Source organism: Sus scrofa, chromosome 3 (assembly GCF_000003025.6).
Source record: "Sus scrofa isolate TJ Tabasco breed Duroc chromosome 3, Sscrofa11.1, whole genome shotgun sequence".
Taxonomy (NCBI): Eukaryota; Metazoa; Chordata; class Mammalia; order Artiodactyla; family Suidae; genus Sus; species Sus scrofa.
Window position 1 is genome coordinate 126,461,480 of NC_010445.4, and position 15,045 is coordinate 126,476,524.

Genomic DNA, 15,045 nt, shown 5'->3' on the forward strand with positions numbered 1-15,045 from the left:
ATGTCTTGCAAGTGACAGGGCTCCAGGGCACCAGCCTGGCCCTTAATCACGGGGACAACCTCTACTGAGCACCTGCCAGGGGACTAGCACGAGGCTGGGTGCCAGGGATCCAGGGAGATGAGAGGCTGTGGAGGGCGGGCAGGTTTTGGCCTCATCGTGGGCTGAGTGCTGGGATGGGGCCCGGGCTCATCCAGCCGGGGGTCAGCGGAGACCCTGGCCTCCAGGGCAAAGCCAAGTTTTGAGGCAGAAGAGCTAAGGAATGGGAGGGGTGCAGACCGCGGGAAGGCAGGCAGCATGAGGGGGGCCTGTGCAGTGGTGGCGAGGAGAGGCCCTGGGAGGGGCCACACCCCGTGTCCCTTCTGGAAGCATTGGGTGACCGGGAGCCGAGGCTGCCCCTCAGGCGTTCTGACTTGTGGCCCAGGGATTGGAGCGAAAGGTGCACAGGTGCCACAGGAAATCCCTCAGGGCGCTGGCTTCCTGAGTGTGGCCTTGCGACGGTGAGACACGTCTCTGAGCGCCTACCACATTCAGGTCCTGGATGACCTGACGATGCAACAGCCGTCTGCCGTAGAAGTTCTGATGGACTGAAACAGTACTTGTAGATATTGTTCGGGGAGTTTTTTTGCTTACATCTGCAGTAAGCAACTAGAAATGAGACATCCTTCGGTGGCCCTCCGGGGTATTTACATTGCTTTTCTCTTCTAAGAAAGTTGATGGTTTTTTTTTGGCCACACCAGGCAGCATGTGGAAGTTTCCAGGTCAGGGATCAAACCTGAGCCCCAGCAGCAAGCTGGGCCGCTGCAGTGACATGCCGGATGCTAAACCCACTGTGTCGCAATGGAACTCCTACTGGTGCATTTTTATTTTATTTATTTTTTTGTCTTTTTGCCATTTCTTGGGCCACTCCCGCGGCATATGGAGGTTCCCAGGCTAGGGGTCTAATCGGAGCTGTAGCTGCCAGCCTATGCCAGAGCCACAGCAACTTGGGATCCGAGCCGCATCTGCGACCTGCACCACAGCTCACGGCAATGCCGGATCGTTAACCCACTGAGCAAGGCCAGGGATGGAACCCGCAACCTCATGGTTCCTAGTCAGATTCGTTACCCACTGCGCCATGACGGGAACTCCTACTGGTGCGTTTTTAAACCAAACATTTTCTATTAGGCTTTCAAAAATTAAGAACACTAAGATTTTTGGTATGAAGGCATCTGTCTTAAGCTTTAGTGGCTCAATTTTGGTAGCAGTTCAAAACATACTCAGGGTCCCCTCAGTTAAGCACGACTTGCAGCATTTCAGAGCCCTTTAAAGAAAAATTAAAAGGAGGGAAGAGACCCAAGCAGGCACGTTGGGGAGAAAAGGAGAAAACGCCAAGGTGGTTCGTTTCAGCTCTTCTGTTTTAGGAACTCGGATTTTGCTTTACTGAGGAATGAAAGGAAAAGGCCGACTGAGGAACAGGAAATGACATCTTACGAAATAGACATATAAAATTTAATCCCTTTGGTTTAAAATATGTCTTCAATGATACAATTAAAAACACATAAGACAAAATCGATTTCATAAAACACAATATAAAATATTGTTATATGACCCGTGTCCCATATCTTATCTTAGAAAACCAGCGATTGAGTTCACATACTTCATTCGAATCTTTTCATGGAAGAACCTAACTATAGATCCTACTTAGACAAATAACCTATTCTAGCTCTCTGAACCGAAAGATACCTGCGATTTTATTTGTTACAAAATTACACTTTTGCGTTTTCTATATACTGAACCGTGTACAAAACGTTCTCCTGCCATCCTAAGAGTCTCATAAACCCACGCGTGCTTTCGAGACTTGTTCTTAGCACACGAGGTCATCAGAGCTTGAAGGCTCTGAAGCATGAGAAAACAGGAACCCCTTCTCCTCCCGGGACGATGGGGAAGACGCCCCTGCGGCCGGGGCCACCTGGTTCACGGCAGCATCCCAGGGACCTCGGCTCCTCCGTCTCGCGCGCACACGGGGGACCCACGCGCGCGGACAGGCGCCGCGGAGGGTCTGTTTCTTCACTTCCTGCGTTAAGCTGGGCGGACCTCCGAAAGGTCACCTTCTCGGCAGTGCCCAGGGCGGCCGCTCGAGAAGGTTCTGCCCTGCGACGTCCACGGGCCGGCTGCCGAGCTCGGGAAAAGGCCCAGGAAGCGTCTGAGCGGGTCCCGCGGGCGCCCGGCGCGGCGGATGCGAAATAACCTCTCGAGAAGGTCTCCCGGGCAGACCCTGTCGCGTCCCCTCAGCCTCTGTACAGACCCCCGAATATCTCACCTCTTTAGCGGGGCAGCTATGTACACATTTACAGACGCGGCCCTCGCCACCTATTGCACTGACGCGCGCGCGGCTGCGGCTCCGCAGACGCACGCGGAACCCCCGGCGGCCTCCGGGACGGAGGGAGGCGCCTCGGCCCGCCCGCCCTGCTGGAGTCACCACCGACGGCGCCGAGGGGCCGAGGGGCCGAGGCCGACGACGGGGCGCCCTGGCCCCAGCCCGCGGCCCCCCGGGACGGCCCCGGGGAGCCGGCCGGGCCGCCAGCGCCGAGGCCAGAATGCGCTTATAAATAATGGAGCAGATACCCGACAGGTTCCCAGAGAAGCTATTAAGTCTCGGAACAAAGTTGTCCCCTGTGATCCTAAGCATTTCTATCAAAACGTTCAAATAGCAGAGTCTACGGTTTCTCGGTCATCGGCAAACGCCAATGCAACGTGTTCAAAGCCGTCTCCGGGCCAAGGGCAGCGCCACCACCGGCCGCAAAGGGTCCCCTCCGCTGCCATCCACCCACAGCCGGAAGGCGGCTGGCGGGGGCCCCTGCGGCTGCCCGAACCCAAGGGCCCATGGGACACCTTCGCGGAGCCCGCGGGGAGCGGGCCCAGGGCGCCCTCAGATCTCCGTGAGGGTGAGCCTGTAGGAGCCGGCGGCCTCCTCGATCTGCAGCTGGAAGGTGTCCTCGTTGGAGTAGTGCTTCACGATGTTGTCGTCCATGTTCACCAGGATCCTGCAGGACGGGAGGCCACACGCGTCCACCCACCGCCGCCCGCTCTGCAGTCAGAGCCAGACCGCCCCGCCTCCCCGCCACCTACCCGCTGTGCCGCGGGAGGCAACCTGTTTCAACCCCTCCACGCCTCAAGCTCCCCATCTGAGCGACAGGTACAGTAACGCTTTCTGTGAGTTCCCGTTGTGGCTCAGTGGTGAACAAATCTGACTGGGAACCATGAGGCTGCAGGTTCAATCCCTGGCCTCGCTCAGTGGGTCAAGGGTCTGGCGTTGCCATGAGCTGTGCTGCAGGTCACAGATGCGGCTCGGATCCTGCGTGGCTGTGGCTGTGGTGTAGGCCGGCAGCTGTAGCTCCGACTGGCCCCCTAGCCTGGGAACCTCCATATGCTGTGGGTGCAGCCCTAAAAAGACAAAAAGCCAAAAAATAAAAATAAAAATAATAGCTCCTATCTCACACGATTGTTGTAGGAGGAGGGATCCCAGCAAAGCGCTTAACACACTGAGCACACGCGTCCCTCAGCGTGATAAAGAAAACACACTAGCTTACTTGTTATTTCAGCACACGCGGTAGCTGTTCAATAAACAGTGTCTATTAAAATGAACAAAATAAGTCTACGGAAGGAGCACTTCGCTGGTCCAGCTTTCGCAAGCACATCGATGAAATCAATCCACGGGATCTAAGTTACGGCCGCTGACAAATTACCTTCCCTGGCAAATAACCCTCCGGGCTGAGCTGAACTACTACCGAGTCCAATCCCTGCCACTGGAAAATCCCAACTGCTTTAGAATTAAGCCACAAAATTCTTATTCTATACTCTGCTTATTCATGCCAAGCAGCACAGACACTCAAGTAAAACAGTGTTAAAAATAATCTCTGGACAAAGAAGCAACATCCTGCGACTGAAAACACGATCCAGGGCAGGAGGGCAGAGTGGACCGAGCAGAGGCTGGGCAGTTGGTCACGAGAGACCTTGAATCATGGCTCAGCACCAACCTACTCCCTGACCTTGGACAAGCCACTGAGGCTCTTTGTGCCCACCTGCCTCTCTATAAACGACGAGTCTTAGGGCAACGTGAAAATCAAGGCCACATGGAGCACCTGGTTTAGTGCCTGCCTCTAGATGAGGGCTCAGTAGGACAGGTGGCGGCTGCTGTCACCCTCAGAGAATTTCACCATGTGCTCTGGAATCTGGGGCCACTGTGCTGCTGCCAAGCATGGGGAGAACACAGAGTCCACCTGGAAAAAAATCCACAAACGGGAGTACCCATCGTGGTGCAGTGGAAACGAATCCGACCAGGAACCATGAGGTTGTGGGTTTGATCCCTGGCCTGGCTCAGTGGGTTAAGGATCCAACATTGCCATGAGCTGTAGTGTAGGTCACAGACATGGCTCGGATCCTGCGTTGCTGTGGCTGTGGTGTAGGCTGGCAGCTGCAGCTCCAATTAGACCCCTAGCCTGGGAACCTCCATATGCCGCGGGCGCGGCCCTAAAAAGACAAAAGACCAAAAAAAAAAAAAAAAAAAAAAGAATCCACAAAGGTGTCCTAGAAAGGCAAGTCAACTTTAGGTAGATAATTTCCTAAGGAAAAATGTCTTCTTCCCCCCTGTGCAGCCCAGGGAACAGCTGTGACTGGGGCGCCGTGCTGCACAACAGAACTGGACCAAACGCTGTAAATAAGCTGTACTTAAATAACGATGATAATCAAAGAAAAAACGTAAACTTGCATTGATGTTTCTATAACCGGTTCTCGACCAGACACAAATGCGCGTGAGAAACATCAGTGTCTCGTGATAGTAACATAACTGAGAGGCGGCGCTCAGCATGCCAGCCTGTGCTCACCCTTTTTTACACTTCTTGAATATTTTCCCGATCTTGTCTTGCGGAACATCGTATTTGTCTGAGATCTAAAAGAACAAGAGAAAACACTTACAAGATGCTGTTTTCATAGCTTGACAAAGACACACACATATTAACATAGTGGAACAGTCACTCCACTTTCCGCTTTTCACACAGGCACATGCAAAGCCACAGAGAGGAGCCCGGCCGTGTCCTGGGGAGGGGGTGCCGCCCGCCTCTGGGAGAGCTGGCATCAGGCGCTGGCAGAGGTCAGGAGGCTATGACACAGCCATGTTTTTTTTGGAATCAAGACTTCAGGAGCAGTTTCACGTTTAGAGAAAGCCAGCAGAAAGCTCGGCGCTGCCCGGCCCTCCCGCACAGCGAGCTGTCCTTGGGCTATGAGCCAAGGCTGCTGCTACAGGAGGAGCCTGCCCTCCCTGTCGGGTCCCCTCTCTGAGCGGCCCATTCCTGGGACCATGACACTTATCCGACCTGTCACAAGCACTGCGACTGGTGCAGAGGCCTTGACTGGGTCTCAGACAGCTGACCCGAAGGCAGACGCTGGCTTCACTTCCAGCTGGCAGGTGGCCTTTAAGCCGCAGCCTCGGCTGTAAGACGGCGAGACTCTCAGCTCACCCGCCACAGGGCGGCTGCGGGGTTGGAGCGCACGCAGCCAAAGCAGGAGTTAATCTCCCACACAGGGCGACGGGGAGGACAAAATTATTTACTATCCAACCGCCCAGAAGGAACCTCAATGGCCCTGATCACAGCAGGAGCCTCTGCGGGTCCTGCCCACAGCCTCTTGGGGGGGGGGGCGGCAGGAAGGCAGCCCCTCCCCCTCGCATCCAGGGGCGGCCCCAGGGCGTGATGACGTCAGCGCCTGTGAACTCGGGAGGTCTTTAAAAGTGGGAGAGGGGGCTGCTACAGGACCAGCAGCTGGTTCAGCCTAGATCAGCGCGTCATCAATCCTGGTCCAGACCCCTCCCGTGCTGGGGGCACCACGCCCACCCTCCCTCTGGAGAGCTCCCACTGAAGATGGAGTTCATTTCTTTTCCGTATCCCTGGGTAATAACTTTTTTTTGTCTTTTTGCTATTTCTTAGGCCGCTCCCGCGGCACATGGAGGTTCCCAGGCTAGGGGTCCAATCGGAGCTGTAGCCACCGGCCTACGCCAGAGCCACAGCAACGCGGGATCCGAGCCGCGTCTGCGATCTACACCACAGCTCTCGGCAACGCCGGATCATCAACCCACTGAGCGAGGCCAGGGATGGAACCGGCAACCTCATGGCTCCTAGTCGGATTCGTTAACCACTGAGCCACGATGGGAACTCCGATAATAACTCTTTTTCTCTTTATGAAACCTCGCCCCAGGAGACGCGAGACTGCAGTGAATTCCTTACGAGTTGTGAACAAGATGTACTTGGCACAGTAAGTCTCCATTTTTTTCACACTCTCCCCTCCCTCCGCAGTCAAGAGGCTGCATGATGCTTAGGAAGAGAGGAAGGCTTGTCAGAAGACAAGGTAAGAAAGGGGCGAAATCACAGGAAATGACAGAGGGCCGGGTGCTGCCGGTGGCGCTGGCTGCTGCGCAGAGGAAGGGCCTAAGGTGACCAAGCGGTGGCGTCCCCTGGCCGCGGCCCCGCGTTATTGTCCTTCGTGGCGTTTCTTAGTACCTGGCAAATTACACAGGACTCTCTGCTTATTTATGGTCTCCAGCTTCCCAACTGGAACCCAAACTCCACCTGGCACCATGTCACTGACTCCTTTAACCAGTGCCCAGAGTGGTGCCTGGCCTAAGGCAGGCCCTTAACAAGGATTTGTGAAATTTGCCGTAGTCCGGGGAGCCAGGTGACACCCACTTCCAGCCCAGTCTTGTACCTGCTTTGATTCCAATTTACAAGGCCAAGGCTGACCAACATCAAGGCGGAATGCTGATTCCCTGAACTTCACCCGGGGCAAAGCCAGAATGGGGAACCAGCTGGCACCCCTTTCACATCTCTCATGTCCCAAAGGGCAGGCTGGGGTCCGTTTACTCGCTGGCCCTTTGCTGAGATCTCGCTGGAGGGGCTTCTGGTCATTTCGGGTCACACCTCTGAATTCTCACAGACAGGCTCTGGGCGAGATCTTGACCCGAGCACCGTCATTCCCCAAGAACAAGAGTTTCAAAGGCAGACCGAGCAGCCACTGTCTCTACGGAAGTTTTGAAGATTTTATTTGACTGTTCACCTCTGAGAGTTTATGACGTGGCACTCTCCCTTCAGCCCTGGATGTGAACAAGAAACTATTCCACAGGTCATCACAAAGTCACTCCGTTCAGGGGACTGGACACAGCAGAGTGACTGCACCCACCTACCAGGTGACTCGGGGGGAGGCAGCGGTGTGAGATGGGGCGGCCCTGCTACCACCGAGGACCGAGTCGGGTGCGGCAAGAGTGGACCACGCCACAGGCGCAGACAAGGCGCTGGGGGGACTCAGGACGAGAATCCGGTGGCCAGGTGAAATCTGTTCCAACCAGATTCTACCTAAGTGTGATCTGACTTTCAAAAGCGGATCATAAAGGTGCTGCTACTTACAGCCTCCATCAAGCCTTTCAAAGACGGAGTCCTGAGCATCAGGGCATCAAAGACTTCTTCCGACTCCTTCCGCACATAGAGCAGCACTGGTCCCCAGGCAGGAGGAAGCAGGGAAAAGAAAAGCACAGCTTAGTGACCAGGAGCAAAACAGAACAGACCGTGGGTGCTGGTTAAAATGCAGAGAGACGTCCACAGCCAGGACAGCAAACACGAGCCAAGACAGCGTCCGTCTTAAGGAACGGCTTCCAGCTTCTTCTGCCTCTGCTCCAAGTCCCAGCTCGAGCCAGGGGCTGGGCTGACGGAAGGAACACTCGGGAACATCCGCGAGGACAGGACCTGTTTGAGCAGCTTACGCTTTCGGCGGATTCAGAGCCCACCTCCAATTCCAATCTCCCACTAGGACGCGGACACCAACGCACCTCGCTTTGGTTCTTCTATCCGGGAGAGCTTCGCGGGAGGCGGGATCCCAAAATCGTCCTCGGACCCGTACGGCCCCCTTTTCAAGTTGGACCTGTCAGGGACCCAAAGCACAGAGTGAGGGACCTCACCTCAAATCACTCGCAGAAACAAAAGGAGTTTGGGGCTGTCTCACGGAATTTTTTTTTTTTTTTAATGGCCTTCATTCTATATCTGGTCGGACTTCCTTATTCTGTGGATGAAAATCAGAGGCCTAAGGAAAGATGCGGACCGAACCAGGCAGGTGCCACTGGATGGCAGAGCGGGGACCACACTCGGGTGCCTGCCAGGCCCCTCCCTGCGCTTACACGGCTCAAGCTGCCCTCCCAGGAAAATGCGAATGGAGCAGGTGGAGCCGAGACGCACCAGGAGAGGGCCTGCCAAAAAGGGAGGGAAAAGCAGAGCCGGGCTGCCTGAGACAGAGCGTTCCAGGGGAAGTAAATCTAATCTGGAAAAGCCTGATCATTCAGCTCCGAGGAGTTTAGATTTTAGGTTGCAGATATCGGGGAATCTTTGCAGATTCTCCTGAGACAAGGACGCTGTGATTAGTGTGTGGCAGAGACCAGAGGGAACTCCAGGACCTACAGGTAGGAGAACCAGCTGGGGACTTTGCAGACAATCCCAGCATACAATTCCAAAGGGTTACAATTCAGCAGTGTCAGCAGAAGGACGAAGGGGGGAGTGTTTACAGGCACGTCGGAAGAAAGACACAAAAAGATCAGAGTGATTGGCTGTCAAAGGCACAGTTACAGCGTGTTTGGTGCTGTGAGGTTCAGAGGTGAGCAAGAAAATGGTAAAATAACTGATAAGGACGTTAAGTGCTTGTTTTTGAGCAGAATCATCACTTCCAGGACAGAGGTCTGCCTCAGCTTCCAGCACATCACCCGCCGAGGATGAAGGCACTGGCAGAACGTTGGCAGAACACAGAATTAAAGAGGCGGTGGTGAACCCGCCTTCCGAGAGGCGGCCGTGGCCGGCGTGGGAGCAAGGCTGGCCCGCGAGGGGGACCAGACCCTCTACGTGGCAGAGCGCAGAGCGGGAAGGCTGCCAGGGTGGGCAGTCGGGGCTAGGCGGGCTGAGGAGGGTGCCCACGGGTGTGGGAAGCAGCAGCACCTCAACAGCAATGAGCACCCGTAGGGGCTCAGTTTCTAAAGCCCAACCTGCACCCCAAGGAGCCAGGGCTCCCTGGAGAAGAGGCCGCTTTCGGCTGGAGAAGGGAAAGCACAGGTGCCTGGAACACATCATGCCTGAAAGCGAGGACGTGCTGGGGGCAGGGGGGCATGCCCAGGGCAGCCAGGAGCAAGCCTGAGGGACTCCGCAGCCCTCAGGGCAGTGGGAGCAGAGGAAATGATGATGCTGGGTCACGGCGGATGGAAGACAATGGGCACGCGTGCGTCCATGCTGAGAGGAACGTGTACAGAAAGAAATGCCACGTCATCGAGGACTGAACCACTGACAAAGCTGCGAAGCACTTCCTCGGGGAGGAGCCTGGCAGGCAGCACCTCAGTCAAGCCATCAGCGCCCGAGTGCTGTCAGCAAAGGCCGGGTGAGGCTCCACTGGGCCCTCCTTCGCCCAGTCAAGGAAATTCCTGGGACAACTGGCCAAGCCTGGCTGGGGTGAGTGGACTGGCTGGTACCAGGGTCGCAGTGGTAACATCCTGACTTTGCTCCGCAGGAGAACATCCTTGTCTGTGGGTACAAACCACACACCAAGCTACTTGAGGATGAGGGGTCAGCAGTCGACTCTCGCACGGCTCAGGAAAAAGTCAGTTCTTTGTGCTGTCCTTACTCTTTTTTTTTTTTTTTTTCTTGTCTTTTTGCCTTTTCTAGGGCCACACCCGTGGCATATGGAGGTTCCCAGGCTAGGGGTCTAATCAGAGCTGTAGCCGCTGGCCTATACTACAGACACAGCAATGTGGGATCCGAGCTGCGTCTGCAACCTACACAGCTCACGGCAACGCCAGATCCTTAACCCACTGAGCGAGGCCAGGGATCGAACCCACAACCTCATGGTTCCTAGTCGGATTCGTTAACCACTGAGCCATGTCCTTACTCTTAAACATTTGAGATTGTTTCAAAGTAAAAAGAATTTACTAAAAGAAAACAAAACATAAATCTTACCCTTCACCCTCCAATTCTTCCGAGGTAATGGGAAGGACCTAAGACCAAAAAAAATAAATAAAAAATAAAAAACTGCTGTTCAAGCATAGGCTCAAATACCTCAGACCTTAAATGAATTCTTCCTAAAATGAAAATCCTTTTTCATTTGACCGATCTCACATAAAACCCTTTAGCTGTATTTTTTAAGGACCAGATGCTTAGGGGTGTCTTAAACTCCTCTGGCAAACTTCGGCCCTGGGCCGAGCCTGGCCCAGTGCCCGCTGAGGCCAATCTGGTCTTTACGGGCACACAGCCAAGCTCACCAATGACGCGGTGTCTACGGCGGTTTTGGCAGAGCCGCAGAGGCGGGCAGTTGCAACAGAGAGCACCCGACCCCCGCAAAGCCCCAAAGATCTACTCTTTGGCCCTTTACGGCACAACACTGCTGACCCCTGCTCAGCCCAAAGCGTCTCTAGAAAGGGAATACCCTGGTGGCGGCTTCCTCCAGGAACTCAGAAAGTCTGCAGGAAGCCGCACAGAAGGGCAGGGCAGACGCCTTTGGGGTATTTCTTAGATCTCAGCCTGGAGGGGATGCCCCACCCCACCCAGGCCTACTGAACTTTGGCTCCAAGCAGAGTGGGACTGCGGATTTGCTAAATTTCACATCAGTTGCCAAGACGTGGCCAAACGTGTGCCAAGGAGGATCCACTATAGGAAGCCATGAAGCCGCCCGGAGGCCCCTTTTGCCACTGAGGCTCCCGCCCCACGTGTTCCTTGGCTTCCCATCCTGTCCAGACCCACATAAGTTAAATTCACAAGATCACAGACTCAGACTCCAAGTCACGTTACTATTCCAGTGTCTTTTTTTTTTTAAGGCCACACCTGTGGCACATGGCGGTTCCCAGGCTAGGAGTCGAATCAGAGCTGCAGCCGCCGGCCTACACCACAGCCACAGTGACGTGGGATCCAAGCCGCGTCTGCGACCTACACCACAGCTCAGGGCCACGCCAGATCCGCATCCCACTGAGCGAGGCCAGGGATCGAACCCCCAATCTCATGGCTACTAGTCGGGTTCATTACTGCGGAGCCACGACGGGAACGCCCCGGTATCTTTGAAATGAGCTGAGACATGAATAAATAAGATCACCCAGAATTAAGCTGCCGGGCCTGGGACCGCGGTTCCGAGGCCACAGCGCTCACACACCTGACTGCAAGGACGTTGCGTGGCCCAAACCAGGTACTCCCAAGAGCTGGCCCTGACACTGGTCATGGATAAGACCGAAGCCCTTCTCTCTGCGCAGCCGTCCTTCCCTGCGGCCACCCTGGGATCCTGGTTACCTACGTGAGCGCCTCGCTGGAGGTTGGCGAAGTGCACGTCGGGGATGAAGAGGACCGGCTGGGTGTCCAGGTCAACGAAGGGCTTGAAGACCGTGACGTCCATGCGTTTGTGCGAGGGAAGCAGCGGCACTTTGACGTCAGAAACTTGAAAAAGAATGAGGGCACCACAATCAGAGCTTACACACACAGCCCGGCGGCGGCCGCCACCCGGCGTCTTCCTCCCTGTTTGAGAAACTTAAATTGCAGCAGAAGACGAGATACGGGCTGAGCTGCCGGAACGGAGAAAAACCACAGCTTGTGGGAAGGAGTGTGCCGTTTGTATTTACACAAAGATCAGCCGCGGATCTCCGCAAAAGCGGGAGAGACAAAGCCATGTGTCAACACATACGGTCACGCAGAAAACCTGGATTGGAAGCAAAGCATGTTTGGGTTTTGTCCGAAAAGCAAAAACACAATTCAGAAGCAGTTTCCGCTTGGGCCTCCGAACTAAAGCACCTGGACAGTCCGCTCCAATTCAGAACACGCCCCTTAACCTCGGCGCTTCATCTGCAGAACCCAGCCTCAGGGAGTTAGGAGTTAGCACGACCGCCCAAGTTTTAATGTCCAGAATCACGGACTCCATCGTCCCGCAATGTCTGGCCCCGAAGGGCTCAGTGATGAGCCGTCTGGGCCAGTTAGCTCGGAAGTGACATGGCGAGGCTGGCCTGCGATGCCAGCAGGAGGGCCCATGGACCACTCACTGCCCACAAAGGGCAGCTTGCTTTTCCTCCATTAGCTGGGAACTAATGGGATTTTTGACCATGAATAATGGTCATTTGAAAAAAAAAGAAAAGAAAGAAAGAAACAAAAAAGCTTTCCCGGTAAAATGTCGAAAGAGAGGCCCTATAGATTCTACAAACATTGGAATATTTGAGCACAGAAAACTACACTCATTGGGAATTAATTAAGACCACCCAAATTCCAAAGGGTGCTATCATCATTCTTAAAATTCTAGACATGTTCCAGTTTCATCATCGGCTATCTGGGTGGAACTCGTAGTATTTTTCAGGACTGGAGCCAACGACCTGGGCCGCTGAGCCCGACCTCCGGGAAAACTCAGAATCCTTCCCGCAGCTCCCCAAGCGAAGCCCTGCGCCTCGCCCCTCATCTGTCTGGCGTCTGGCTGCGGTGAAACCTGTCCCCACGCCCCGTCTCTGCTCGAACCCGCGCCTCTGTCCTGCGGGGAAAGGGCGAAAACCCCTGGTGGGAACACTTCTACTTACAGGCGTTCAACTGGGAGCTGGGGTCAGTACACTTGCCTTTTCTTTTGCTCTGTTTTCGTTCTTCATCCCTGATCTTCCGCTCAGCTCCCTGGGTCAAGAGAAGACGAGACAGGAATTTATTTATCTGTGCACGTGGCCCCCTTGCAGACGGAGCCCTTCTCCTGCGCCCCCCACCCCCACCCCCGCCCCTGTGCGGGGGGCTCGTTTCTGGAGATGCGCTGCACCGCTTGTGTCATCCGTGGAGCTTATCGCAGTCGCCTCCTCTCAAAAGCCCATATGCTTAAACCATTTTTAATGACATGACGTCCCAGGAAAACAACACTCGTTCCAAGAACAAACAGACATTTGCAGCAACACGGATGGACCTAGAAATTATGCGAAGTCAGCCAGACAATGAGACACCGACATCAGATGCTCTCACTGCCACGTGGAATCTGAAAAAAGGACACGATGAACTTTGCAGACCAGACGCCAACTCACAGAGCAACTTACGGTGTCCAAAGGGGACAGTTTGGGGGGTGGGGGGATGCGCTGGGGCTGTGGGACGGAAATCCTATAAAATTGGATTGTGATGATCATTGTACAACTATAAATGTAATAAACTACGAAAAATGAACTAAAAAAAAACAAAACAAAAAAAGAACAAACAGACAGAGCAACCCCCCCGTCAGCGACAGCTACGGTTAAACGGAAACCTACCAAGATGGGCTGCTGTGACAGACGCTGGCTGCAAAGACACCAGTGACTTCTCCTGCGAGACAACCCAAAGGGACCAGCTCTGCGTGTATTTCCCTGTGTGGCCAGCGTGGCCCGAGAGCTGTGCCGCTGTCCAAGGACTTGGCACTACGTCAGTGACAGACAACGGCCAGGACGCCCCAAAGCCAACACCGAACTAGAAATCCGCAGTGAAGTCACTTGGGAAAGTGTGCTCCCAGGCCTGTAAAGACGACACACGGACACAGCCGGCTCCGACCAGACAAGGAACGGCAGGGCCACACGACTGAAGCCACAAGCGTGTCGGAACAAACACGACCTGAAATTAAGTAAGCGCAATACAAACAAAACGACTCAGTCGTCGCTCTGACCGACCTATCAGCCTTTATTTCTGGCACAGGTTTCTTTACCGAGATGTCCAGGTAAGCACGAGCCGGTGACCTTATTTTTCTACAAATAAATTCCCTGATAGCAAGAGAGCAGACAAAAACACCAGCCCACTGATTCTGGCGCGATCACACAAGAAAGCCACTTGCACAACGTGGGAAACAAAACCACCTCCTGCCTCCTTTAAAAGGGGTTCCGCTGCGGACGCATCAAAACCACACGACCTGCTTACAAACGCTGCTGTGTGGTAATGACAGAAACGTCACCTCCCTGACAGAGGACGCGCAGGTGTCGGCAATCGCCTAGCCAACCAGAGACTAAGTTCACGTAAGCGGTAAGTTATACCCCCTCGGAGGTATTTTTACAAAACAGGACAATTCCTTCCTTACTCATCAGCTGTATCTGCGAAGAATGAAAAGGGGCTTCTGCCTCCCCAAGGATGGATCACCCCAGGCCACACGTGCCCTCCGCTCAGAAACAACTGAAAAAAGACCCCAAAACACCTGCAACAAGGATGTTTAAGGCCCAGCCGCCAGGCAGCAAAGAACAGCAATTCCTGAAACAGGAAGCAGGCTAGGTGAGCCCTCCAGGTGCCACGGCCCTCGGGGGGCATCTGGGAGGTTCCTGGCCTGAGGACGCAGGGGGGCCACGGCAAGGCCATGGCCAGGCCGGAGCAGCAAAGGGAAAGGTTCGAGACAAAGCAGCCCAGAGGCCTTCGGAGGGCCCCGGGGACCCCACGGAGCACAAGGACGCCACCCGCAGGGGGAGTGAAGACACCCAAGAAGCCAGGAGAGCAGGGCCTGAAACTCACACGGGCCCACACAGTGCCTGTGCCCAGCGAGTGCCCGGGGCAGCGGTCAGAGCTCAGGATGCCGGGCCTCGGTACAGGAGTGAAACTGCCTGATGCTGAGCCCTGGCCCAGGCCCACCGGCCAACCTGCACACAGGAGACCTGAAAGGATGACACCGCGCCCAGGAAGATTCTCGGGGTTACAGAAACATCCAGCACCGACAAGGTAAACCTCAGAGGCAGCAGAGGGAAATGAATTTGACGGGCACAGGTCCTGGTGCGTCGGAGCTCAGGAAGGAGAGGATCACGGAGCCAGGGGACAGGGCCGCAGAGAAGAGGAGCTCGAGCCCGGAGAGACGACGCGCTTGGAGGCAGGAGCTGACAACCAGGGGCAGGAGAATCTGGAGTGGCTGTGGGGTCCCAGGGGCTGAAAGGCTCCAGGACCGTGAAAATTCATGACACACAGTATACACAGAATATTTTCTTCTCGTGCGGGATTTCACATGAACCCTAACGGTGGAGATAAAACGGGGGCTGGGGTGTCTAACGTCACCTGCTCTGTCCCCAGG

At 54.9% G+C, this 15,045-nt stretch overlaps 1 protein-coding gene across 7 annotated transcripts in view; it reads right to left on the reverse strand.

The window, feature by feature from the left end:
• Nucleotides 1,467-15,045, reverse strand: part of GRHL1 (grainyhead like transcription factor 1) — a 48,240-nt gene continuing 34,661 nt past the window's right edge. For 4 of the 7 annotated variants that reach the window (XM_021087853.1, XM_021087855.1, XM_021087857.1 and 1 more), the window contains 7 exons: nt 12,587-12,674; nt 11,329-11,468; nt 10,008-10,045; nt 7,850-7,941; nt 7,431-7,516; nt 4,863-4,927; nt 2,888-3,023 (listed from right to left, as the gene is read on the reverse strand). In XM_021087853.1, coding sequence (XP_020943512.1) covers nt 2,909-3,023; nt 4,863-4,927; nt 7,431-7,516; nt 7,850-7,941; nt 10,008-10,045; nt 11,329-11,468; nt 12,587-12,674 — 624 coding nt within the window. In that variant the 3' untranslated portion in view covers nt 2,888-2,908. Of the gene's footprint in view, nt 3,024-4,862; nt 4,928-7,430; nt 7,517-7,849; nt 7,942-10,007; nt 10,046-11,324; nt 11,469-12,586; nt 12,675-15,045 lie in introns of those variants that run through there. The other 3 variants (XM_021087852.1, XM_021087854.1, XR_002342865.1) reach the window with 3 other exon arrangements.